General features: G+C 41.5%; 1 protein-coding gene across 3 annotated transcripts in view; it reads right to left on the minus strand.

Moving 5' to 3' along the window:
• Nucleotides 1–26,376, minus strand: part of Topbp1 (DNA topoisomerase II binding protein 1) — a 50,285-nt gene that overhangs the window by 6,387 nt on the left and 17,522 nt on the right. For 2 of the 3 annotated variants that reach the window (XM_052187491.1, XM_052187490.1), the window contains exons 11-25: nucleotides 24,839–25,218; nucleotides 23,891–24,063; nucleotides 21,280–21,491; nucleotides 18,450–18,724; nucleotides 13,814–13,984; nucleotides 13,615–13,724; nucleotides 12,506–12,629; nucleotides 11,170–11,316; nucleotides 10,964–11,066; nucleotides 8,735–8,927; nucleotides 5,081–5,301; nucleotides 3,591–3,739; nucleotides 3,253–3,364; nucleotides 2,509–2,672; nucleotides 1,615–1,752 (exon numbers count right to left, since the gene is read on the minus strand). In XM_052187491.1, coding sequence (XP_052043451.1) covers nucleotides 1,615–1,752; nucleotides 2,509–2,672; nucleotides 3,253–3,364; nucleotides 3,591–3,739; nucleotides 5,081–5,301; nucleotides 8,735–8,927; nucleotides 10,964–11,066; nucleotides 11,170–11,316; nucleotides 12,506–12,629; nucleotides 13,615–13,724; nucleotides 13,814–13,984; nucleotides 18,450–18,724; nucleotides 21,280–21,491; nucleotides 23,891–24,063; nucleotides 24,839–25,218 — 2,672 coding nt within the window. The remainder of the gene's footprint in view (nucleotides 1–1,614; nucleotides 1,753–2,508; nucleotides 2,673–3,252; nucleotides 3,365–3,590; nucleotides 3,740–5,080; nucleotides 5,302–8,734; nucleotides 8,928–10,963; nucleotides 11,067–11,169; nucleotides 11,317–12,505; nucleotides 12,630–13,614; nucleotides 13,725–13,813; nucleotides 13,985–18,449; nucleotides 18,725–21,279; nucleotides 21,492–23,890; nucleotides 24,064–24,838; nucleotides 25,219–26,376) is intronic. The other variant, XM_052187492.1, reaches the window with a different exon arrangement.

A 26,376-nucleotide genomic window follows, 5' to 3' on the forward strand; every position in this document is an offset into this window, starting at 1 on the left:
AAGAGCAGTCAGTGCTCTTAACCGCTGAACCATCTCTCCAGTCCCGGAGTCTTATTTTCTTAAGAAAAGCAACTTAATTGTTAGATGACCCCATACTATATGGGTACTATTTTTAAATTTCAAAATAAAAAGACCCATGTTTTAAAATGATCAAGTATTTAAAGCAAATTTTGACATGGTAGATGGAGGTTATCCTAATACATTAACCAAAAGCACAAATGACAGGTCTGATAGCTACAATAATGAACATGGTAATCAAGTTTTAGCCATCAGGAAAATGAAAATCAAAACTGAAATGAGATTCCACCTCACCCTAGCCAAATGGCTGTCATCAGGAAACAACAACAAATGTTGGCAAAGATGAAAGAAAAAGGAACCCTTATTTACTGCTTAAGGGAATGCTGTCATATAATAAATACATAGGCACACATAATGGAATCTTATTTAGCCATGGGATTATGTTATCCACAAGAAAATAGAGAGCGGGAAGCCATCACTTAGGGGACCAGGCAGATCACGAGGGACAAGTAGGAAGTTCACTCCTATATGTGGAATCTAAAATTTTAAATGTAAGGTTAATAAATGACTATAGGACATGAAAGCAGAAGCAGGACTCAGTGGAGCAGAGGGAGGGGCCAGCAAGTCAGGGAGGAGACAGGAGGAGATGGCATGAAAAGTATAACAAAATGGGATCTTGCATGCTAGCTAAGAAATAAAATCGATTTTCTATCAGTAAAAATAATAATATGTGTTGTGACTTGCCTTTATTTTTGTAGATGGAATTTAAAATCCTAATAAGCCCATATAAAAGACACATAATCCAGATATTTTATTCATCAGCCTAGATTGGGCACATCTAGAGCTTTACAAAATTACTCCCCAGCTGTAAGACCCCTTGTTACTTGCTGTTCCTACTGGCTATGAGGTTCTGGTTTATGGTGGCTTCCTCCTTCATCTTCCTCATCTTCTCTCTCTCCCTCCACCTACAATAAGCCCCCTCGAACCTCCAGGCCCACCTTTCTCCTCCTCCCACCCCCAATCACAGGCTCTAGCTTTTTTATTGCTCAGTTTAATTGGGGAGAAGGTTCCCATGGCACCACATGAGTATGTGAGGATCGGCTCATCTTGGGCAACCACACCTTGAAGAACCTTAGTATTCAGCATTAGAATACAAGCAGCATCAGACCAACCCACTACAGATTTATAATTAAAGGAAATGTTAGCTTTCAATTAGCGATTAGGAAAGAAAGGACATAATTTCACTACTCAAAAGTATATAGACTCCTTAGGGAGAATTTGCAGACCCAGTTTACAACTCCTGATGCTATACCCTGAAAGGACAGGTTATCTTTAGAAGACCCTATCTTACTGTATTAACACAATACTTTGTTTTCTGAGATAGGACTTCTACATAGCCTCAGATACCCTGAAATTCAGACACTCTCCTGCCTCTGCCTCCCTGGACCTGCTCCCTAACAGCACCCTAACATAGCTGCTCCCTAGCATAGAATGTGCAACTAAATATATCAATTATGGAATAAAAGACAATTAGAATTAATTGGTCAAGCATATTTTCTTTAAAATAAGTCACAATACTTAATCCTACAATAATACCTCAACAACGCCCGATTCTTGACTTTGCTGGATTCGTTTTCTCCATCTCATTGCGGCAAGTGCTAGCTTCTGCTGGTGCTCGGTGACGTCAGTGAGAGCATCGAGGATGGAGCTGCTGCCCCACTCGTAGTCTTCTTCCTAGAAAATCAGGCCCGTGAACTTCCAGGTTCCTCTAACATCACTATGCTAAATGGGTACCTGGCCCCAAGAAGCTTTTAGTCTATTACGATCAAAGCTGAATCAATTGTTAGATACAGAGAACACAAAACATTCTGTGAACTCATAGGAAAAACAGATTCATTCCGTTTACTCAGTTTTACGTTAAGAACCAAGTACAGTTGGCTTTTGATTAAAACAAGAAACTAATTTCCCAAAAACAAACCGTTTGACCAAACAGCTGTATTTTGGCAACTTAGTAATATTTAGGATATTTGGCTTCATGGGAGCACAGCCAGAGGAGGTACAAACTAAGACGATTCCCAAGGAACTCAGATCGGAAGCTTCAGGAACTATGGGAGAGATATTACTGTGATGCCCAGTCTGTGACAATTAGTTTACTATGTCAGTAGTAATATTTGCTAATAACAAAAGATTTATAATGAGATATCTTGAAATCTTCCCATGTTTAGAGAACGCCATTTCAATAAAAAAGCACCAACAAATTAGGTAACAAAAAGTGAGCAGGCAACAATAAAAACTCTTTTTTTTAGTATGCCAACCAAAATATTTAAAAAGGATGTGACTAAAGCAACCTGACCTTGCAGACTTTGCTCTGTTACAAAGATCCTCACCCAACAGCTGCAATATCACTGGCCACATGTGCTCATTTAAATTAAACACAGGATCTGCTAAGACATTAACAAGAGAACACCCTTCGTAGGACTAGGAACACACCTGCACGAACCGCCCAGCTGCCTTGCACGCATCGAGGTAGGAGCGATGAAGCACCCATTTGCCGGCTGCCATGGACGCCAAGTACTTCTCATTGCGCAGTGGGTACCCCACAATCATGTGTGTGCAGCTGGGGTCCGAGGACTGCTTCTCCATCACCGACCCACCTTGTATGGAGAGAAATGGACTCTGCTAGCTCTTAACTTTCTTTCTAGAAAAACATGTTATCTTAACTGTGCCTAAAAATTATTTATACAATTTTAGACAGTTATATTTATGATCAACCTAAATAAAAAACTTAGATATATAGATACGTAAAAGTAACATTCACTTCAATTTATCACCCTCATTCCTGCCTTTGGCGTTCCATGACCTAGTGATATGAAATGCAGATTGGGTTTTTATCAAAATCATAATTCCAATGCTGACCCATCTATACACTTGAAATTCGGGGCTACACACACACACACACAAAGAGTACCCCACACTGAGCTACACAGTCCCTAGTTACGTTCTTGACTTAAAGAGGACTTTATTATTTATATGTATGGGTATTTTGCCCACGCATGTATCTGTGTGCCAGCGTCTGTGAGGCAGAACAGACTCAATATGCAAGCTCTTTTCTCAACTGCCTTCCCCTTACACAGATAGAAATATGTTTGTATTTGTATTCCAAATAAGTTGTAATAATGATGTCTTAAAGTAAAATATTGGAAGAACATTTTTAAAAAAGTAAAATATTGGTACCTAGGTCTTTAATCAAACGACAGTAATCAACCCGCTCTTGAGAATTCAGAGACGACATCTGGAACACATACTGCTTTTTAAGTTTTTCGTGCGACTCCTCAAGTGTTTCAATCTAGAATGCAATAGTTTTATTTCAGGAAAAATTAACATTAAAACTATTATCAGGTATAGCTATTTTACAGTGACATTTTATCTAGTCGTCTAAGGTATCGAGTACACAAATTGTAATTCAAAGAGATTCACTTCTCAGTAGTGATGAGCCTGATGCAGCGAACAGTTTCTGCTCCGGCATAAAAGCAGCCCCCACGGCTGTCATCACCACACCGAAGGTCACAAACCTTGTCCACAGGCTGTGGGGCCACAGGGGACATAGCCGGGGGTAGAGCCATGCTGGGGACTTGGGGCTCAGGGATCAGATGGCTTTCTGCTGCTGGAGTTTCTGGTTCTTCAGAACCTGGGTGCCCTGGGACTTGAGTCACACACGAGGCTGAGGATAAGGGAGAGAGATTGTGTGATAGTGTACACATGGAACTCAGAACAAAATCTGGGGCATACTCTCACCTGTCTTGGCCAAAATAAAACGAATCAAACTCTGCAATCAAAAAGTATACAAAGGCTCGGGCATGGTGGCATCTGCTTGTAACCCCAGCAACTTGGGAGGCTGAGGCAAGAGAATCTCAGGTTTGAGACTTGCATGGGTACAACCCTAACTCAAAAACAAGCAAGACTATAGAAAGGAGTGGTTGGTCTCTCCGGTTTATTAAGTAAATGCAGCTAAATAGCTCTTTTTAAAAGGCAGGTGTGTTACTTGGGTTTTGTGAATCCTTCCTTTCAAAAACATCTTTTCACCAGTATAACATACCCAAGTTTTTAAAGTGAAATCAATTCTTGGGAGAAAATCAGATCTGTATATCCAGCATAGGAAGATAACCTTACCCAGTGTGAAGGGGGGAACACAAAGGAACTCGAGAAAAGCTCACATAAGCCAAAGAACACCACACACTACATAACAAACAGAAGAGGCTAGAAAGAAAAAAGGCTAATCCCAAATATTGCAGGATATTGGATCACACTGTGAACCCGAGATTGTGTTATTTACTGAAAAAAAAAAAAAAAAAAAAAAAAAAAAAAAACCAAAAAAAAAACCTGTTCTTCCTTGGGGTGGGGTTCGGTTTTTAGCACACACCTTTCATCCCTCTGGCTGGAATATAGACATGCTCGTAATTCCAAGCAATAAAGGCAAAGCTAGTTTGTAGAAGAAAACACCCATGTTTGTATGTGATGTCTAGTTGAGTGGCATACAAAGGGACAAATCAGAGAAAAATCTGACAGACTAGGATCCGCCCAGCTCACAAGGAGAGGAAGGAGAGGCGTAAGATGAAGCACAAGGAGGAGTAGGCAGTTTCCCCAGACATCATTACAGAAAGACAGGTTACAGAGAGAACAGCTAAACACAGGTGAAAACGGAACAAGCCAGAGAATGAGAAGAAGCAAGAAGACTAGAACATGTTGCCAAAGGGAGGCTGAGGCCGAAAAAGAGAGACGCCAGATTGAAACTGCCACCTTGGAGAGCCTTTAAACCAGACCCGTTAAGTTGAGCCATCCAGTCAGAGCTCAGAACAAACTAGAAAGGGTGAACTTATTCAGCACTAAGTCTCAGAGGCTGAAAATATTCTGGGCCTAGATTAGATTGTATGGAGGCTAGAAGCTTCCAAAAATGACAATTTCTTCAGAAGAATAAAAAATTTCATTTTAATTTGCATATGTAATACTGAGAACCATGGTGTCGTCATATATAAAGTACAAATAAATAGGTTTTTCTTATTACCCTGCTCAGCAATTTCTGAATGGTATGCAGGCTTTCGGCAAGGAGAATCATCCAGTTTTCTTATCTCAACCTGAAGCTCAGAATACTGTGTTGGGTAGCTAGGCCACTGTAAGTTGCTGGCAAGCCTTGCTCTCTCCTCCCTTGCTGTTGGGTCATCCCAAATGATCTGCTCATTTTGGGAGGGCTCTGTGTTGATATCAGGTACTATCTGTCGAGACTGCCTAAGGAATAAAAGAGACAATTTTAAATAAATTTTAAATAATAGCCACTACTGAATCCAAGTGCCTAAAATTGGTAAGTAGTAAAGACACATAGTATTTGTTGAATAAACCAATAGAAGACATCCTTTCTCTTTTTTTTTTTTTTTTTTTTTTTTTTGGTATACAGTCTCCCTATGGAGAGCATGGCTTTAAATTAGGTGGTTCTCTTGCTTCTGCCTCCCAAGTGCTAAGATTATAGGCATGCATCCTGGTTTGCTTTCCACTGCTGTGATAAGACATCATGATCAAAAGCAGCTTGGAAAGGAAAAGATTTATTTTAGCTTAGAGCTGTAGTCCATCTGTGAGAGAAGTCAGAGTAGGAGCTCAAACAAGAACCTGGGGGCAGGAACTGATGAAGAGACTACAGAAGAGACTTGCTTCCTAGCCGGGTGGTGGTGGTGGCGGCGGCGGCGGCGGTGGTGGTGGTGGTGGTGGCGGCACACGCCTGTAGCCCCAGCACTTAGGAGGCAGAGGCAGGTGGATTTCTGAGTTCAAGGCCAGCCTGGTCTACAGAGTGAGTTCCAGGACAGCGAGGACTACACAGAGAAACCCTGTTTTGAAAGAGACTTGCTTCCTGCCTTCATCTCCATGGCTTGCTCAGAGGAGGTCCCACTCACAGTGGGCTGGACCCTCCTACACCACTCATTAGCCAGCATGTTCCACAGATTTACCTACATGCCAGTCATAGAGACATTCTCTCAAATGAGGTTTCCTCTTCTTAGATGACCCTAGCTTGTGCCAAGTTTACAAAAACCTACACAGCATAGCATGCCCCAATACATCCAGTTATTTACTTTTAAAATATTTCAGTGGCTATCTACATATCTGTATTTCAAAAATTATTATTTTTTTTAATTCTAAAAATTAGGGAAACATGGTAATGTTCAGAGGACTGTAGTTATTAGGTTTATTTTTTCTTTGTTTCTTTTTTTTTTTTTTTGGTTTTTTGGATTTGTTTTTGTTTTGAGACAGGGTTTCTCTGTGTAGCCCTGGCTGTCCTGGAACTCACTCTGTAGACCAGACTGTCCTCGAACTCAGAAATCCGCCTGGCTCTGCCTCCCAGAGTGCTGGGGTTACAGGCATGCGCTACCAGAGCCCGGCAGTTATTGGGTTTAATAATTGCATTTTAAATTTTCTTTTAAAGCCACTTGCTCTGTAGTGAAGGATGACTTTGAGCTCCTGATCTTCCTCCATCACTAGCTTCCATGTGTTAGGATTACAGATATGCACCACCATAACTGTCTTAGATTTATTTATTAGTATATCAAAGTATCTAAGTACACTGTAGCCGTCTTCAGACACACCAAAAGGGGGCGTCAGATCTCTTTTATGGATGGTTGTGAGCCACCATGAGACTGCTGGGATTTGAACTCAGGACCTTTGAAGAGCAGTCAGTGCTCTTAAGCACTGAACCATCCCTTCAGCCCCTTTAAACTGTATTTTAACGTGACATTGTTGAAGCTGGAACTAATGGGTCTTTCAACCCTTGGTGACCAAAATTTCCAGTCTGTGGTAGACTATTTACTGAATTACGGAATTATGAATGCATTAAAAATATTTTCATTAAAAACTATTTTATTTGTTTCTATGTACAGATGGGAGTGCCCAGGGAGACCAGAAAGAGTTGCTAGGTCCCCTTGACCTGTGTTCACAGGCAGTTATGAGTCACCCCGTGTGTGTACAAACTTGGCTCCTTTATAAGAGTAGCAAGCACTCTATTAACTGCTATCTTTCTAGTCCCTTAAAAATATTTTTATTATATTTATTTATTCACTTTGGGTTTGTGTGTGTGTCATCATATATGACACAGTGAGTTTATGTGGAGGTCAGAGGACAATTGAGAGAAGTTAGCTTTCTTCTTCCACCAAGTGGGTTCCAGGGACAGAATCCAAGTCGGCACCTTTGCCAACTACGCTATCTCACCAGGGACATGCTCATAGGCCTGTGACATCGCCTAACTACATGCACTGTGAATAAGTGACTCAGTAGGCAGGAGCAGGAGGGTCTCTGTAAATTTGAGGCCAGTCTAGTCTACATACTGAGTTCCAGGATAGCAAGGGCTACATCCCAAAATGGATGGAGGCAGAGCAGGCAGGTGATCTCTGAGCTCCAGACCAGCTGGAGCTACACAGTGAGGCCCTGTCTTAAAAACAAATGAACAACAAACCAACTAAGAGAGCCTTTTAGTCTCAAATGACATGGCACAGAGTAAGGTTTCTCTAATCTAAAACCTGACGTGCGCTCTCTTGGGAAAAGCCGCTTTTCTCAGAAATCAAAATTACCTCAAGGAAAACACAGAGTAAGATAAAATGCTATTGGTGGGTCCAGTAATCTAACACTTGGGTAAACTGAGGTAGAAAAACACCTAGTTAAAGCTACACAACAATACAGAAAGAGGGTGAATGGTGGTACATGCATAATTCCAGCAGTTGAGAGGTTGAAGCAGGAGAATTGAGAGTTTAGGGCTAACACTAGTTACACAGTATTGCAGGCTACCCTGGGATAAGCCCTTGCCTCAAAAATTCAAAGACAGAGAAAAATACAGTTATATCACCGAGCTTACGTTATAGTACACTGAGAACTGAAGTCACCTTTCCTAGAACACAGAGGGAAAAAAAGGACATACAGTTCAACTAAGAAAAGGGAAAAAAAGGACATACAGTTCAACTAAGAAATGAAAAGGGCGGAAAGGGGGGCTGGAGACGCTGCTCAAATGTTCGAGCCCTAGAAGACAGTAGGGGTGGGAGGAGCTGACCTCCACAGGTTGTCCTTTGACCTCCACATGGAAGAGGCCCAAACATGTCTCCATGCCCACACATCACACTCAAACACACGATAATAAACATGTTTAAAATCTAAGTCCTATGTGCACTCACTGTCCAGTGCTAACACTAAGGAACAGAGAGGTCTGACTGCTCACTGATTCTACTTCAGATGGAAAAGTGTGTCCTAAAATCACATACTTCAAAGTAAGAACTGCACAACTGCTTGAGCATGAAGATATAAGACTCAGTAGCAACACACAAAATCAAAATCACAGATGACAGTGGGATATAATATAAACTGTATAAACCCCTTCACTGGTCTTAATATTCTAACTTCTGCTTTATTTAAAATAATAATAATAAAAAAGTTAAAGTCCTGTGTGGTGGTGCAAACCTTTTATTCCTAGCACTTGGGAGGCAAAGGTAGAGGCAGATGGATCTTTGAGTTCTGGGCCAGTCTGGTATGCAGAGCAAATTCCAGAATTCCGGGACTGCCAGGACTATACAGAGAAACCCTATTTTGAAAAACAGAAGAGAAAATAAAAAAGAAAAAAAAAGAAAAAAAAAAAAAGAGCCTAACCCACCAGCCTAAGTTACCAGGAGCTTTTATCCAATAATGTGACACAAACCTGAGTGCCTCCAGGACACGGCTCCGCCCACTCCGCGCAGAGCGAGCACTGTCAGGAGTTGAAGAAGCACTGTTACAACTGCTTCTTGACATGCAAGTCTTCTGGGCCGGCGTCTTCACGATGCAGGTTGCTGACATGATCTCTTGCAGTTGCTTCTGGAAGTTCTCTCTCATCTCCAAGGCCTGGGTCAGAGCTAGAAATAGAGTCATCGATATTAATCAAGAGAGATAATGCTTCTCCTTCTCCCTCCCCATTGCTGGCTTGTGAAGACAGGATCTGAGTGTGATCATTGTGATCCCCGCCTCAGTCTCTGAAGTTCCAAGACTATAGGCATGCATTGCCACACAGTTACTAACTTCTCTTGTCAATAGTATCTTAAACTATTTTGTTTAGATCTGGTTAACAAAAAGTTGCCATTTACTGAATTACAGGGATGTAAGGCTAAAACTTCACAAAACACAAAGGCAGCCATGAGGACTGTATCTGAAAAAAGGAAGACTCCCTTGAAGGAAGACTTGATCAGTCGCTCTGAGGAACTCCCTGCTTGTGTCTGATCCTTTCTCATTGATGCAAACTACATAGATTCATACACTCATTTGTATGTACTTAATTTTTTCAATAGCTGTTTGTTTATTTGCTTTGGGGGATGGGCTGGTCTTGAATGCCCCTCCTGCCTCAGCATCAAGACTGGGATCCCTGCTGCAAAGCAGTAGCCAAGCTTTCCCCAATCCTTGAAAGCACAGACCACAACATCTTTGTCTTTCCTTTCCATTATAGACTGGACACTGAAGTAGAGACCAAGGAATCATTTTTGAAAAGAACAGAATGGAACAGTTAAGTCAGAGAGCAAGTTCTAGTAGGCAGGCTGAATAAGGGAAAGCCAGAGAGTAACCTGTCAAAAGAGAACACACACATCTAAATAACATAATAGCAAGAAATTCAGAATAACCCGTTAATGCCATTGAACAAGAAACAGCAAAATAAAGCAGGGCACAAGCCACATACTGCACCACCAAACAAAACCCCAGACTGGAGCAGCTCCTGTTTCCCAGATGCTGTTCTATGGCTTTAGTGCACTCCCTCCTGTGTGTGGCGTGGGGTAGTAAGTAGACTCCTTAAGAGATAAGGTGGCTGGGTCATTAGGAATACCACCCCAGAGGTAATTTATGAAGTTTTCAGGGGGACTCAGGCTAGTTTTATTGTGGGTTGCTATGACAACAATTTGACTGGTCTTACTTGCTTGCAGTCTTTCCTGTGATGACACCCACTTGCACTCTTTCCCTTTCTGATAAACACTCATGACACGATAGGAAGTAGCCAGAAGGTCTTTATCAGAGTCCAAACCAATCAAGCTTGGACTTTCATTTTCTAAGTCCCTTTGAGCTGAAAATGTACCTTCTTTCATACATACTCATCTCCAGCTACTGATTTATAGCAACAGGAAACACTGAAACATTGGCTCTGGTTTTTAGCAAATGAAGGGCTGTGACAAGCATGTTTTAACAAGCGTCCGACTCTTCCAAATGACTCTAGTGTGGTCACCTGTGACCAGTGATCATTCATGTTGCTACTGTGTGAACCATACCTACACAAATGGCATACATAAAAGCTGTATGCGCTGACTGGTTGCCCCCATTTCTTCCCTTCCTAGACTTCCTCAATGCCCAAGAAACAACAGTACTGAAATTAGCTCAAGTAACATCCTACAGTGGCTTAAGTGTTCAGGTGAAAAGAAGAGTGACGCTCCTCTCTCTAGCTCTAAAGTAAAGCTTGCAGTGACTAAGGCATGCTTGAAAGCCAAGGGAGGTCAAAGGCTGTGCCTCTTAGGCTAAACAGTCAAGCTGTGAATGCAAAAAGAAAATTCTCAGAAGAAATTCAAAGTGCTACTCCAGCGAGCACACAGCTTATCACTGACAGGAAGCTGCAGGTGACTAAACACTGACTCAGACGGGAAGAAAACGACTCGCTAGGGCTTTGTGCAGAGAAGTCAGTGTCTGGCTTCAAAGCTAGAAGGCCAACCCAGTTCTTCTATTAGTGGCAAAACATAGCTGAGACTGTAAATCAAAACAAACATTGCCAAAAGTAAAAAGTGCACGTGGGTGTGGTGATGCAGGCCTTTAACCCCAGCACTTAAAAGGAAGGTGGATCTCTGCAGAGTCAGTTCCGGAACCACTCAGAAACCCAGTCTTGGAGGGCATGGCAGAGGGTAGGGGAAGGGACGGGCTTTACCTCCTTTGCAGTCTTCCCCTCCATCCCCGTTCAACAGAGCTGCCTCCATGTTACTTGTGCCCACGGTGTCTGTCTCATTTCCTTCTATAGACAGAGGATCTGGCTGTTCAGAGAAAAATGACAACTTCTCAAACCAAATTCACTGCACAAAGCTTCACAGCCATCCACACCCAGCTTGGGAGGGGTTCACCGTCCACGCCACCTACCTCACTGTCCTTAGATGCAGAAACTGTCAAGGGTGCCCTGCTGTTACAGAGCCGCCCAGCTTGCACTGTATTGATGTCTAAGCTCATTTTGGGATTGTAAGTGTGTGGATAAAGAGATTCAGGAAGATGTTTATACTCCTGAGCACACTGAAATACAAGTGTTCATTTTAGAAAGAAAGTTTACAGGGAAAAACTCTAGCATGTAAATAACCAATTGGGACCCTGGAACTGACTTAGCCAGTAAATGTCCTCACCCTATTAATTTGGTGACATGAGTTTAATCACTGAAACCATATTAAAAATGTAAAAGGAGTAAAATGACCTCTGCACTCGTCTATGCACACATAGTAAATTAAAAATAAAAGTTTAACAAATTGCTCTTACTTTTAAAATCTACTGTCTACTAAAGTATAAGCTCTAATCCTGCCTCTGCATTTAGCAAGGTATCAGCCATTCCAGAGGGCACCAAGAAAAGCATGCCCATGATGTATCAAGATGCTGAATCAACTCCCCTCAAAATTATACAACTTTTCATCTTTTGTTTTTATATAATTTAAATTACATTTCTATCTATTTATATTGGGGGGCAGGTAAGGCTGAGGCTCCCATGGAGTGTGGAAGTCAGGGGACAATGGGTCCCAGGAAGCAAATTCAAGTAGTCGGCATGGTGGTAAGAGCCTTTACCTTCCACAACTTTTATTTCAGTCACTCTTCATGTAGTATTCAATGAGGGAAAGGATTGAGAATAAAAGCATTCATTTAAAATTTGATAAATATTCAGGCAATAAAATTTTAAAGTTCTGAGGCTAGAGAGATGGCTCTATGGTTAAGAGCACAGGCTGCTCCTCCAGAGGTCCTGAATTCAATTCCCCATCCACTACATGGTGGCTCACAACCATCTATAATGGAATCTAATGCCCTCTTCTGGGCACACGCGTGTATAAGCAGATAGAGCACTCATACATATACAAATACAAAAATAATCCATCAGTCAATCTTAAAACAACTTAAGTTCTAATGCTAAAACAATACAATGCCCAGAGCACGACCTACATAGAGCTCAAATTCTGGGAGTCCCAAGACCCTTATGCTATAAGCACAGTCCACATGGTGTCCAACAGACCCTCGGGGTATGCCCTGGAAAGCAGTAAAATATGAACCCTTTCTACCACCTCTTTCATTTCCCAACCACGAAATGGGCAGTTATTGGCCTGCCATGTCACCACACAGTTAGCCAAGATTAGCAAATTTATTTGTATTCAATAAAAATGACTTGTGTTCTGAAATATTTGTACATTTTCAACCAACAAGGAAGAGAGGGAAAAGCACTGCTTACCTCTAATAGCCAGTGCTCGGACACGATGTGCACCCCTCTTTCTTTTGCTGATTTATATTCTCGATTACTATCATTTGCCCGACCCTGATAAATGAAATGAGTAACTGTCTCATCAAAACTCCACCTGAAACAACCAAATATACAAGAGGAATAACTAAGGGGACTGGCAGTCTACTCTGAACAGAATGTCTGACACACACAACTCAAAGACCTGGAGGATAGGCCAAGAATGGTGAAATAGCAGGTTCTGTATCCTGACAAATGTTAGGGATTCCATTTCCAGGTATACAGTGTAAGATGTTACACTTTTAAAATACTACTACCTTTATATTTTTAAAAATCCCTCCATTTTGTCTTATAATGTATTATCACTTTTTAATTATAATAAAAAGTATTTAAGTGAATAGAACTTATGGCATTCAAATCCACTGTCCAGTCACCAGTCACCACCCTGTTTATTTTCTCTAGTTAGTCCCTATCACAAACTGTACCTGTGTTGAGAACTGAGTTCAGGCCTCTGTGTATGCTAGGCAAGAAATCTACCACAGCCTGAGACTACGTCTCTTAAGAAAACAGAGACAGGATCTCACTTTGTAGCACTGGCTATCCTGGAACCCTCAGAGATGCCCCTGCCTCTGCCTCCCAAGCGCTGAAATTAATGGAGTGTACCACCATGCCCTACCAAGATATATTTTTTAAAAATTTAAAGCAAACTAAAATGTCATTAATGGCCATTTTAATCTAGGAAGGCTTGCTACAGTGGTCAGTACTACTCACAGGAAACCACTAAGATGGATAATAAATGCAGTCAGTCCCAGATGTGCTGACTGGAAACGCCATCAAGGGAACTCCTTTAAACTATGCCACTCATGGGTCACAAGCTTCCGAACAGTAGCACAAAACAGCTTCACAAGTGTGTATCAGTTGTGTAAAATGTAAGAATGAATAGTTTCATGAGGAATATGTTCCAAGGCTTTAATAAACTAAATCAGAGAGGTTTTACTAGATAATGTATGAAGCAGGCAAAGCCAAGTCTTCCTTATAAATGAACACATGGCTTTTGGTTCCCTGAGCTGTGGCTGGCGTCACCAACATAAAGGTGTACCTACTTGTACTCTGCTCCCAGAGATGCTGCAACCCCATTTAGCTCACTCTGCTTCTTACTCAGCTTTTTACTCACACACACCACAACTCTGTCAAGTGGTTTCCGAGTCTCTTCCTGTGCATGGAAGATAAAGAAACAGATCAGCCACAGTTCTTTGACACGGATTAGTGACACCTTCCATTTAATAAGAAAATCATGCCTACCTCCTCCAAATGGGTACCCTTCAGCTGAGGGCTGGCAGAAAGACTGCCAGTGTTTCGGGAGCTATTTGCCAAAGCAACTGTCAAGTTTCTGACGATGACTTCAGAGAGTGGTGAGCTCAGTTTCCGCTTCTGGGTGGCAGCATTTGGGGTTTCCAAAGCTGCAAGTGCATCCTGTGTTTAAGAACAAGAAAAAGGGAAAAATGAGGAGAGGAAGAGGGGGACATGGGAGGGAAAGAGAATAGGGAAGAAAGGAAAGAAGAGATACATCTTTGACCTCTTTTTCTCCAAAATAAAAAACATGAACTATAATTTTTATTTTTATACTATAAATAAAAAGTATTTCATATTCTTCAAGCATTAAATAAGGAGCTCGAGAGATGGCTCAGCAGTTAAGAGCACTCGCTGCTCCTCTAAAGGACCCAGGGAATCAATCTCAACTCCCACAAGGTGGCTCACATTATATGTAACACTAGTTCCAGGGGACCTGACACCCTCTGGTTTTCATGTTCACCAGGTATGCAGGTGATGCACAGACATACATGTAGGCAAAACAACCATGCACATAAAAAATATACTTTAAAACAGATAAACAAAACCATTAAGCATACTTACCTTTTGAGGAGAACATACATACCACACTTACTTAAGAATTGAAATTGCAATTATATAAAAGACCCCAAACTAAAGTGAATACAGAAGGAAACAAGAAAGAAAGGATGGGTATGAGAAATTAATTTTAAGAATAGGAAAAAAGTCAGAATGAGCCAAGAAGGAACAAAATGTTCAAAGATATAAAATACAGGCTCAAAGTGAGGGGAGGCTGCAAACTGGACATAGAATGCTCCAAGGAGGGTTTGGCTTCTTCCAAACCAGTCAACAGAGCTCAGAGCTAACCAGGGCCGCACTGGAGGCTGAAAGTGGGCAAGTGTCTGACACCTTTAGAGACAGGTAGGTGTTCCTAAGCACCTGAGAAAGTTCTGACAGCACTTCATCATACTGGGTGGTGATAGTTCTATGACAGACAGGTGCCTCTTTCTCATCTGGGATCTCTGCAGACTACAATGGAGGAAGCCATTCTTTTATCCAGCCTGATGATGATACCAAGGAATGCATGATCACAAAAAGACAAGTGTTCAAAACAAAGTTCTTGAGAACAGATCCTTCTACAGTTAATGTGGATAACAACAAGTAACACACCTCAAGAAGGAAATATCAGAAATAATATGAATGAATATGTTCAGGAATGCAAGTGCATAAATTTTATAATATCCAGATCAAGTAAAAGATGCCAGCAGGAGAAGTGGAAAGTCCATGCAGAGGACTGTCATATCAAATCTAGGCTTTGACAGTTCCATACACCTTTAATGCTACCTCCCAAGATTCAGAGAGGCTAGAAAGGAGAAAAGGGAATGAGTGGGAAAGCCTCAATTACAGCTAGGACTAAAGAGTAGGGATTTACTAGCTAGTTACCACAATGGGACATAATCAACACATGTTTATGGTTTGTACCGGGCTCTAGCCCTGCTGGGAGAGCACATCACATGCACAAAGCCCTAGGCACATTCTCCAGCACTATACACAGCAAACAGTGAGGAACACCTGGCCCTATGTTCCAAGCCAATCAGGGCTATCTAGACAGTAAAACTGCTTTAAAATCTTAAAAGAAAAAAAGAAAGAAAGAAAGGAAGAGAGAGAGGGGGAGAGACAGAAAGAGAGAAGAGAGAAGAAAAAAAGAGAAAGAAAAGAAAGGAAGAAAGAGAAAAAGAAACGAAAGGAAGAAAGAAAGGAAGGAAAGAAGGCAGGCAGGCAAGCAAGCAGGTACATGTCTTTAACCCCAGTAGTCAGCAGGCAGAGGCAGGTAGATCTCTGAATTCAAGGCTAGTCTGCATTATATACTAGAGCTTGTCTCAAAAGTGGAGTAGGGAGTCTATACTACATACAAAAAGGAAAAAAGAAAAAGAGAAACACTACGCAAACACATAAAGGTATATAAAGCAAGTGTAAGTTAATTACAAAATAACACATGCCAGAACTGATAAAGATAAGGCAGCACTGAAATCTAAGAACCAGACCAGACAGTCCTCAAGCGAAAAGCATTAAAAAACACAGGACCTTTTATAATATCAAAAGCTGCATTTTACATTCTAACAAATGCAAGTCATGCATATCAGCGTGCCAACTAACAAAGCAAATACTTACTAAAAACAAAAACCATGTGAGATTTCAGAGGAAGAATTACCAACTCTGCTGGGCATGGTAGAACTGCCTTTATTCGCAGAACTTGGGAGGTAGGAACAGGCAGATCCAGAGTTCAAGACCAGCCTGGTCTATAGTGTGAGAGCTACACAGAGAAACCAAATGCCAAAACCAAAACCAAACAAGAATACCAGCACAACAAATTTGCAAACATCACTTAATATATAGGATGGGTAAATAAATACATATTTGGGAAAGTATATAAAAGATTTAGGCAACCAGAAGTTGCAGTTTCATATAAATATATTGGATATATATCAAACATTACACCTTAGATAGAAAAAATACCATCTTATGATAATGATTAACTACAGTTACATAGAACATGAGCAAATCTCCACAATAAATTTGCTTAGCCTCTATTGTTTAGCCAATAGAGGCTAAACAAATCCAATAAAACAGATGCCAAAACCAAGCACAACCCAACTCTGACAGGTTGTGGGGAGAAACAGAGATAATAAGCGGCAGTGTGAGGCCAGACACACAGAACCAGTCATATCTGAGCATGGACAGTGGCTGCCCAAATGTTGGGTTGGCACGCTTTCATTTAGCAGTGCATCCCTTTTCTTTGCTTACTACTTAAGGGGTCCGTGAACCATGCACCTTAACAAGCTGTCGGGACTCACCCGGTGACTTAATATGATCCCAGGACCAGAATGGTGAAGCTCAAGGGAGTTCCCACAAGTCACAAGGCAGCATGAAGCAGGGCCATCCTGACTCCAGAAGTCACAGCACCGAAACAGTGCTTTTCCTCTGCATAAGGCTCATGGGGCAGAGCACTGTTCACAGGAGGGGATTTATGTAAAACTGCAGCACTCTGCCATTGTACAATACTAAAGGAGCCATTTTGATTTTCATAAGAAACACCAGAATTAGTAAGATTAAGGGTATACATCAGCCTAGAATAAAAGGGTACTAGGTATCACTATTTATGTTTGGAATAATCTGCCCCTAAACACAGTAGTAAAAATGTCTAAAATGCACTTGGATTTCTTGTAGATTGAACCCATGTTCTTCTCATGTCTGCCAAGTCACTGTTCTATGAGAGACCTACTTTCATAACCCCTATTTTTTTAAAAAAAAGCAAAGAATTGCCGGGCACTGGTGGTGGCACAAGCCTTTAATCCCAGCACTAGGAAGGCAGGGGCAGGCAGATTGGAGATCAAGGCCGCCTGGTCTACACAGAGAAAAGCTACCTCAGAAATACAAACAAAGGGAGTCCGGAGAGATAGCTCAGTTGTTAAAAGCACTGACTGTTCTTCTGAAGTTCCTGAGTTCAAATCCCAGCAACCACATGGTGGTTTACAACCATCTATAATGGGATCCGATACTCTCTTCTGGTGTGTCTGAAGACAGCTACAGTGTACTTACATAACAATAAATAAATCTTTAAAAAAAAAAAGAGAGAAATACAAACAAAGCAAAACAAACAAAAAAATCCTAAGAAAAACAAAAACAAAAGGTTTTTGTTTTGTTTGTTTGAGGCAGGCCTTGAACTCACTGTGTAACCTAGATAAGTAAGTCTTTATGATCTTCCACCTTGTCCTCCAATTTACTGGGATTATAGGAAACACTACTAGGCACAGCTAAAATGTCATTTCTTAACATTCTATAAGCAAATTATCAAGAGACAAATAGGCTCAAGGATACAGAAACCTTAGGTAATGACTTACTTCAACAGCTACTTGGAAGGCCAAAAGCTCCCTCCCTAAAAAAGGTGGGAAAAAAAATCTTGAGGATCTGAAAAAGTATTTGTTTTTTGGATTTGTTTTTTTTTTTTTTTTCTTCCTCCGAGACAGGGTTTCTCTGTAGCCCTGGCTGTCCTGGAGCTTACTCTGGAGACCAGGCTGGCCTCGATCTCAGAAATCCGCCTGCCTCTGCCTCCCAGAGTGCTGGGATTACAGGCATGCACCACCACAGCCTGGCTCTGAAAAAGTATTTGAATAGCCTTTGATTTATGAATAACTTTCCTACGGTGTCGGCTCCACTGCTCAGGTCATACAGAGAAACACCACTGGTCTCCTTTAAGAGGAGTGACTGGAAAGAGAAGGCAACACTAGGGCTTCCAGCAAGTCCAAGGCACACTAAGTCATCCAGAAAAGGTAGCGACACATTTGCTATTTTATTTTAATGCTTACAAAACCATTACACAAGACTATTTCATTTCAAAGTGATATTCAGAGGTTAAATCATCTGCCTAGAACTGTGTTCATCGGAATACAGAACTTGAAGCCAGAACTTATCTCAGCTCTGAGCACCTATTTATCAGCATCTCTGGAGGACTTTCTATTACAAACTTTAGAAGCAATGCACAATTTGGGACTCTGCCTTTGTAAACCATAAAACCATCAGCACTAGTAACATTTCCTTCAAACCTTACCGTCACATCGAAGGATGGCTTGAAAAGCTTGTCCTTGGACAGAAACTTTGACGGCGTGTCCAGGTGTAAGGAGGGTTCCCTCTTAGGTGGCTGCCCTCCTGGTGGAGAGGCAGAACCCTGCCTACTGTGCTGGGAGATGACAGCTCGGAAGGCTTTGCTCTGAAAGCGGTTCATGTCCAAAGGTGTAACAGCCCTTTTTCTGTGAACTTCCAAGTGTGCATCAAGACGTGCTGGAGAACCTGAATTTGGATTCACTCCATTTGGTATCTTAGTTTCTACAGATTGAAAATGAAAAGAAACAAATGAGTCACCAATATGAGCTTTTTCTCTCATATGAGGCAAAATGACATTTTAGTATTCTGTTAGGTTTTACATATTGTCTTGGTACACTTTAAGCCATAAAATTATATTCCTACTTTCCAAGAAGCAAACCAGATAAACTTATGTTTTGAAACAGATCTCACAGACCCTTGCAGCTACGCAGAACCTGTTGACTGACACTGCAACGTAACACTGTCATCTTCAAAGAGAAGACCACAATCACAGTTCAAAAAAAAAAAAAACCTCAGCTAATTTATGATTTTGTGTTGAGATGCAGTCAAAACCATCTTTGTATGAATGTATCTCACAGGCCATGGGCTGGACACACCTGTAAGAGACCCTCCTGCCTCATCCTCACAAGTTAGGCTTCAGAGATGTGCACCACAAGTCCCTGATTCCAGACGGTGTATTAAAATATACACTGGGGAATGGAGCGATGGCTCAGGGAGTAAAGTGCTTACTCTGCAGGAATGAAGACCTGAGTTCAGTCCCAGCACCTACAGGAGAGTTGGGTGCAGTGGTGTAGGCAGGCTAATCAGTGAGTTCCAGGTTTCGGGAGAGACCCTGACTCTAAAAACAAGATGGAACATGACAGAGAGAAGACATAATGTCCTCTGGTCACAGACATACACACTCATACATCACATACACACACATACAAATAAATGTACTCACACATACATATATGTGTGCACCTTGTGCATGAATGTGTATATTGAATCAGACACACACATTAACTGAAACAAATAACTATAAACCCATTCACAAATAAAACAGTGTATTAACCCAGTCAAGACACAGTAAGAAGAAAATTCCAAACCCATGTTCTTAAAATTAAGTAGAGTCAAGGTTTTGGAAAGCCTAGTGAGCTGCTCCTAGCACTCCAGCTCACTGCTGCGGCCAAGGTAGCAGCAATAGCTCTCGAGTGCTCCCAAAATGCTGACTGGCCGCTGCAGTCTGCACAGCAGCACTACCATTCAGAGGCTATTTGTATCCTCCCATCCCTGCCTTCTCTACTTCTATTCAACATTAGACACTTTTGACTACTTCATGCCAAGCCAACTGCCAGACATTAAAAGTATTCACAAGACTTCCACAGTTTTTGCCTTTATAGTTCATAGTTTGGCAGAGGTAAGAAAGCAAACCAGCCTCTCTAAGCAACAAGAACCCCAACCAAAAGAGAAGTGTGTGAAGATGAGACAAGGCCATAACTGCTAAGTCGAAGAAGCCATCTATCCCAGGGAAAGGAGCATTTCAACTCAAGACAAAGGAAATAGCTGTGCTGGTTGGTTTTATGTTAACAAGCCACACAGGCTTGGGACAAAGGAACCTTAACTGAGAATATGCCCACCAGATTGGCCTGTGGCATGTTTTCTTGATGATGACTGATTTGGGAGGGCCCAGTTCACTGTGGGCAATACGGCTCTGGGCAGGTGGTCCTTGGATGGTATAAGAGAACAAGCTAAGCAAGCCATGAGGAACAAGTCAGTAAGCAGCACTCCTCCGTGGCCTCTGCATCAGTTTCTGGACTTTCCTGGATAACAGACTCCAAGTTGTAAAATGAAATAAATGCTTTCCTCCACAAGCTGCTTTTGGTCATAGTTGTCTTATCATAGCAATAGTAACTAAGACAGTAGCCAAGTATTAAGTTATCTTGTGGGAACAAAGGGAAAAACCCAGATATAAGCAATCGAGGGCACGTGAGCTACACAGCCTGCTAGTGCAAGCCATAAAAGGAATTAACACTAATAGGGATAAAGGCTCATATCTTTCACAACACTGAAACTAGGCTGAGTGTGCACTTTACTTTCAGGTAGTACTGACAACACATGCAACAACATACACACTAAGAATCTGTGAGGAGAAGCCACCACTGACACACACCCAACAAAGGCTCACAGGACCCACCATAAACAGCAGAAATAAATGACTGTGGGGGAAGCTAAGGGCTTTTCCAGTCCCACACCCTCCATACAGCTTCCTCCTCTAGCTAGGGGTCAAGGCTAGGCCAAGTTCCATTCTCCACCCACAGGAACATTCTGGAGTAAAAAATTTCTCAGAAAAAAACCACTGAATGTACAGACTGATAGTCACCTGACCCTCTAGAAAGTCCCAGGTAGAGTTCAAATGTCTGCTAGCCAATAGATTTAAAGGTCAATATGCGTAGCTAGTGAGTTCGAACTGTCACTTTGATAATGTAACCAGTGATCCTATAGCTATTCGAGGTTGCCTTCTAGTCACTTGCCTTGAGGGACTGATTGAAGGTTGACCCCAACGCAACAGCAATAAACCTCTTGCTTTTGCATAGATCTGCATCTCAGTGTCTCACTGGGGGCTTGGGGGAGGGGGCGGTGTCTTGAAGTAAATACCACTGACCAAGGTTCAGGGTCTTACAAATGTTTCAAAGCAAGTCCTGGAATATTCGTATTTCAGAAACTATCAAGTTGTAAAATACATTAAAACAAACAAACAAACAAACAAGCAAACAAAAAAACCAAAGAGTTCTAACCTTGTTTAGGTGCACTGTTAACCAGAAAATGGTTTTCATCTGCTCTCTTTCCCATTCTAGCAGTTTCTAATAGCCATGAAATAGTAACTGCTGGCAAACTCCATTTCTTTGCAGCTTCGTATTTAGAACCAGTCGGTTCTTTCACTATAAGATGTGTACTGGCGAGCATGCCTTTCTTTGCATTGGATTTGCGAACAAAGAATTCTTGAACACTAAAATTTACATGGAAATAAAGCAAACGAACAATTAGCCCATTAAAAAAAAATAGCATGACTAATGTCACAAAAATATACTCTGGGTGGTGGCAGTGCACACCTTTAATCCCAGGACTCTAGAGGCTAAAGTGGGCAGCCTGAGTTGGATCAAGGCCAAACTGGTCTACAGAGAGTTCAAAAACAGCCAGGGCTACACAGAGAAGCCCTGTTGTGATACCACCTCTACTGAGGGGAGGGAGGGGGAGGGAGAGAAGGAAGGAAGTGGGGAGGGAAGGAGGGAGAGAGAGGGAGAGAGAGAGAGAGAGAGAGAGAGAAAGAGAGAGAGAGAGAGAGGGCGGTGGGGGAACAACTCACTTATTCACTTATTAACAGGTAATAGTTTAGGTTTTGGGTTTTTTATGTGTGTGCATACACATGAGTTCACACATGCCTGGTGTCCAGAAGAGGACATTCAATCCCTTAGATCTAGAGCGCTCTCTAAGGGTAACACATACACTTAACTGCCAAGTTATCTCTCCAGCCCCAGTACAGTCTTCCTTAAACTAAGCTAATCCTTTACAACAGCTTACTCTAGCATAAAAACATGCTGCTACAACTTTTCATAAGAGAGAAAGGAAAAAAAAAAAACCTCCTTAATTTGTACTCATTACACCCATCTGACCTTTCCTACACAAAGGAGATATGGAACAGTTACAATTTTAAAATACATTATCTTTCTTTCTTTTTTTTTCTTTTTTGGTTTTTCAACACAGGGTTTCTCTGTGTAGCCTTGACTGTTCTGGATCTCACTCTGTAGACCAGGATGGCCTAGAACTCAGAAATCCTGCCTCTGCCTCCCAAGTGCTGGGATTAAAGGAGTGCACCACCACTGCCCTGCATACATTATCTGTCTACTCACTTCCTAAAACATTTTCGTACACAATCTCAATGGACTGTCTCAGTTTTATAAATCTCAGTATTTTACAGTAAAGGGGAAGAAGGAAACTAAACAGCGTCCTCAAGAGAGAAGGGCATTAAAGGAACAACAGGCAGACATAGCAACACTGAGGCTGAGACAGTTCAGTCTTTCCTACTTCCAGGTCTTATGGCTGGCTGATTCCCTCTTTTGAAGACTGTTTTAATTTCCCAATCTCCCAGTAGTTTTTCGGGTTCATATTTAACATTGACACACTTATCGAAGAGGTATGGTAAGAACTAATTTTGATTATCAACCTGATAGGACCCAGGATCACTAATGACATACATAGAGAGTATCTGTAAGGAGTTTCAGGGAGGTTTTGGGAAAGATTCAAAGATCCACCCTAAATATAAGTGGCACTTTTCTATCTGTTGATTCCTCTCTCTGCTGGCCTCCTAGGACAGTTTCAACCCATGGGTTGAGACCCCTTAGCCAACCTCTATCTCCAAAAATTATTTACATTACAATCTATCACCGTAGCAAAATCAGCTTTTATCTGAATTTTTCTACCTTACCCATCATTTCCCCTCAAAATGTCCAGACTATGTTGCTTGAAAGCATTATGCTCTTTATGCTCTTAATCTAAAAATACTTCCCATTAAATAATGAAGTTGGTTAATTAAAATGTATTGATACAGCTGATTTCTACTCTTTTCCAAATGCTACCATGTAATGACCAATTAGGGAGGTTGAGCTACTGAAGGATTTTACAGGTAACTTTTAATTTCCAAAGAGTTTCTTGCATTCCTTGAAAAGTACTCCATTTGCATTTTTGGTTAAAAAAAAAAAGAGAAAGAGAAACAATGGATATACATTTAAAATAAGAAAAAGAAGCCGGGCGGTTGTGGCGCACACGCCTGTAATCCCAGCACTCTGGGAGGCAGAGGTAGGCAGATTTCTGAGTTCAAGGCCAACCTGGTCTACAGAGTGAGTTCCAGGACAGCCAGGGCTATACAGAGAAACCCTGTCTCAAAAAACCAAATCCAAAAACAAAAACAAAAAACAAAAAAAAACAAAACAAAAAACAAAAAAACCCCAACAACAACAACCAAGAAAAAGAAAGGAGGAGGGAGGAGAAGGGAGAGAAGAAGAGGCACCAAAAGGCAGTGCTTAGAGAAGCACAATTCAGTTAACAGCCCACATATCACCAGCTCATGGTGACTAGGCCAATGGGAAAGACAACCAATGCCTGCCCAAAGCCTTGCAAGTTTGCCAGATATCCATCTAGCTGTGTACACCCCAATCAATCACACAAACAAAATCCTAGCCAAACATACTTTTCAGTAAGTTAAAACAAACAACACATGATGTGGTTAGGGATGCCGTAGCCCGTAGCAGAGCCCTGCTTAGCGTGTACAAGGCCCTCAGCTTACTGCCTCGCACCCTGTGTGTATGCATATACACCCACAGACAGCAATTATACTGAAATATCACATACCTTGCTCCAAGGTGATTTGCTAAGAATACCAAGGAATCTCGTTCTGCTCCCACACACTGACTGAAGGAAATCACACAGTCCTCTAAAGGAGTCATTCCCGACATTACTGAGACTGGTGTGAAGAGGGGATTTGACTTGGGATCAACTAATGTCTGGTTGTCTATACACATAACCTTTGAAAACAAAAGAAATAAAGCTACTATAAGAAACAAAGGGTTAAGAAAAATGTAAGTTATAATAGCAATTTTAGTTTAAAGAAAAAGGAATTTTACATAAACTTGAATATGCTCGTTCTTGGCATATTCCAAATGATATTCGAAGACACAGATATCAATTCTTCACATTTGCATATTAAAACAGTATGAAGGATTACTATAGCAATTCGAAGCAAAAAGGAAGAATACTAGTGCCACAGCCCTGTGACAGCAGCTTCTGGATGCCAGTATCAGGATCAAGAAATACAGACTTTTAAATTCTTTGAAAGATATTTTATTTCTAATGTGGGAGAGTGTGTGTTTATGTATGCGAATGTAGCACCTGTACAGGCTACAAGTATCAAATCACCTGAAGCTAGTTACAGAATCAGGATCAAGAAGCTAAAGATCTTTAAATTTTTTAAAACTATGATTATTTTATGTGCATTCAAATACACACAAGAAAGTATACCCAGTGCACGCAGCAAAGAAGGGAAAAGGAGAGGGATAAAGTGTCTGGGTGAGGTCAGAGGACAACTCTGGGAGCTCTCTTCTTCCACCATGGTTCTAGGGCTCACACTCAGATGGTCAGGCTCCCATAGCTCATGCCTTTATCCACTGGGCCATCTTGCTGGGATCCCATTCCTATATTCCTTTGCCCAAACCAAATGACAATTTACGTACACTGAACAGCCTCAAAGTAAGCATAAAGACTGGCAACAACATTCCTTCAATACTGGGATCTGGCACTTACCAGCCATGTGTTTGTAACAACTTCTCCCACAGTTGCTTCTACCTCACATCCCAGCAGTGGAACCACAGCATAATCAGCAACGATTCTGCTGGGAAGGGACACAATCTTGCCAGCATGCTCTCTTATGATGTTTACAATATTACATTCATTTTCAACACTAAAACCCAAAACAAGGAAACTCTTTTGGCTAAATAAGCCTTCCTCAGGAACTGTAGAGCCATCAAGGAGGCAGTGACTGACAGACGACTTGTTTTCCTCTTGCACAGAAATGTGAGTGGAATCATCACAGGGCTCAAGGTGAGCAGAGCTACTGCAAGGCCCAACTTCAGGCTCTATAACTTCAGAGAGCTTAGCTTCAACTGAAAAAGAAAAAGGCAAATCTATTTGACAATTACTAAACTTAAGAGTTTATTTCCCACCAGTCAAAAAGCCACCAACATGGGCTGGACCATGGGCTTCCCCAAACATATGTAGTAGATGTGCAGTTTGATCTTCATAACAGCTAGAGTCAGGGCTGTCCTGAATCTGCTGTCCTTCTGTGGATCCCATCCCCCTAGCTGGGCCACTTTGTCTGGCCTCAGTGGGAGAAAATGCACCAAGTCCAGGAGAATTGATGTGCCATGGTGGGGTGATTGGAGGGGGTTCCCCCATCTCACAGGAGAGGGGGGAAGGGGAAATGGGGAATAGGGGCTATGGAGGAAGAATGGAAGAAGGGGGTGGATACTGGGATTTACAGTGAGTAATAAAAAGGAAAAGGTTTATCTCTGCAGGGTGTGATGATGCACAGGTTTAATCCCAATACTTGGGAAACAGAAGCAAGTGGAACTCTGTGAGTTCCAGGCCAAATTGGTTTACACAGCAATATCCAAACCAATCAAAGCTACAGTGATTTCCTCGCAAAGACATGAGTGTGAGAGTCTGATCATTTTAATACTTATAAAACTTGGGTTTAAATGCACAGTGAAAGGAGGCGCTGTATTCATCCTATCTTCAGGTTTTATCCCAAGTGTTGTTAAGTATCACCATCTCAATCAGAGAGCAACCGTATGTCAATCCTATGTGTGAAACTAGTGCAGAAAACCGAATTTCCTGAAAATCATGGTCTAGTAACCATGTCTTTTCTTCCTTTTTTTATTTGTTTGTTTGTTTTTTGTTTCGCTTTTGAGACAGGGTCCCTCTAGCCCAGGTTGGTCTATAGCTTGTTATGTAGCCCAGGTTGGCCTCAAGCTCCTTCTGCCTCTCTCTGCTTCACAAATGCTGAAACTAAAATGTGTACTACTGAATAAAATTAGAAAAATAAAAAAATTTGTCTCCCAGAATTAAACAACTATAATTCAATAACAACTGAAAACTGTGTCTTTACAACTACAATGTATGTATACTTTATGTAAGTTGAACTAGATAGAGCCCTACCTAGTGGAAAAGGCCTGAAAAACCAACTACTCAGAAAAATGAGACAGGAGGATTCCAAGTTCAAAATCTACCTGCCTTATGGAGGAAGTTCAAGACCAGACTAAGCCTTAAAATTAAAAATAAAA

This window comes from Apodemus sylvaticus, chromosome 7 (assembly GCF_947179515.1).
Source record: "Apodemus sylvaticus chromosome 7, mApoSyl1.1, whole genome shotgun sequence".
In the NCBI taxonomy this organism is placed as follows: domain Eukaryota; kingdom Metazoa; phylum Chordata; class Mammalia; order Rodentia; family Muridae; genus Apodemus; species Apodemus sylvaticus.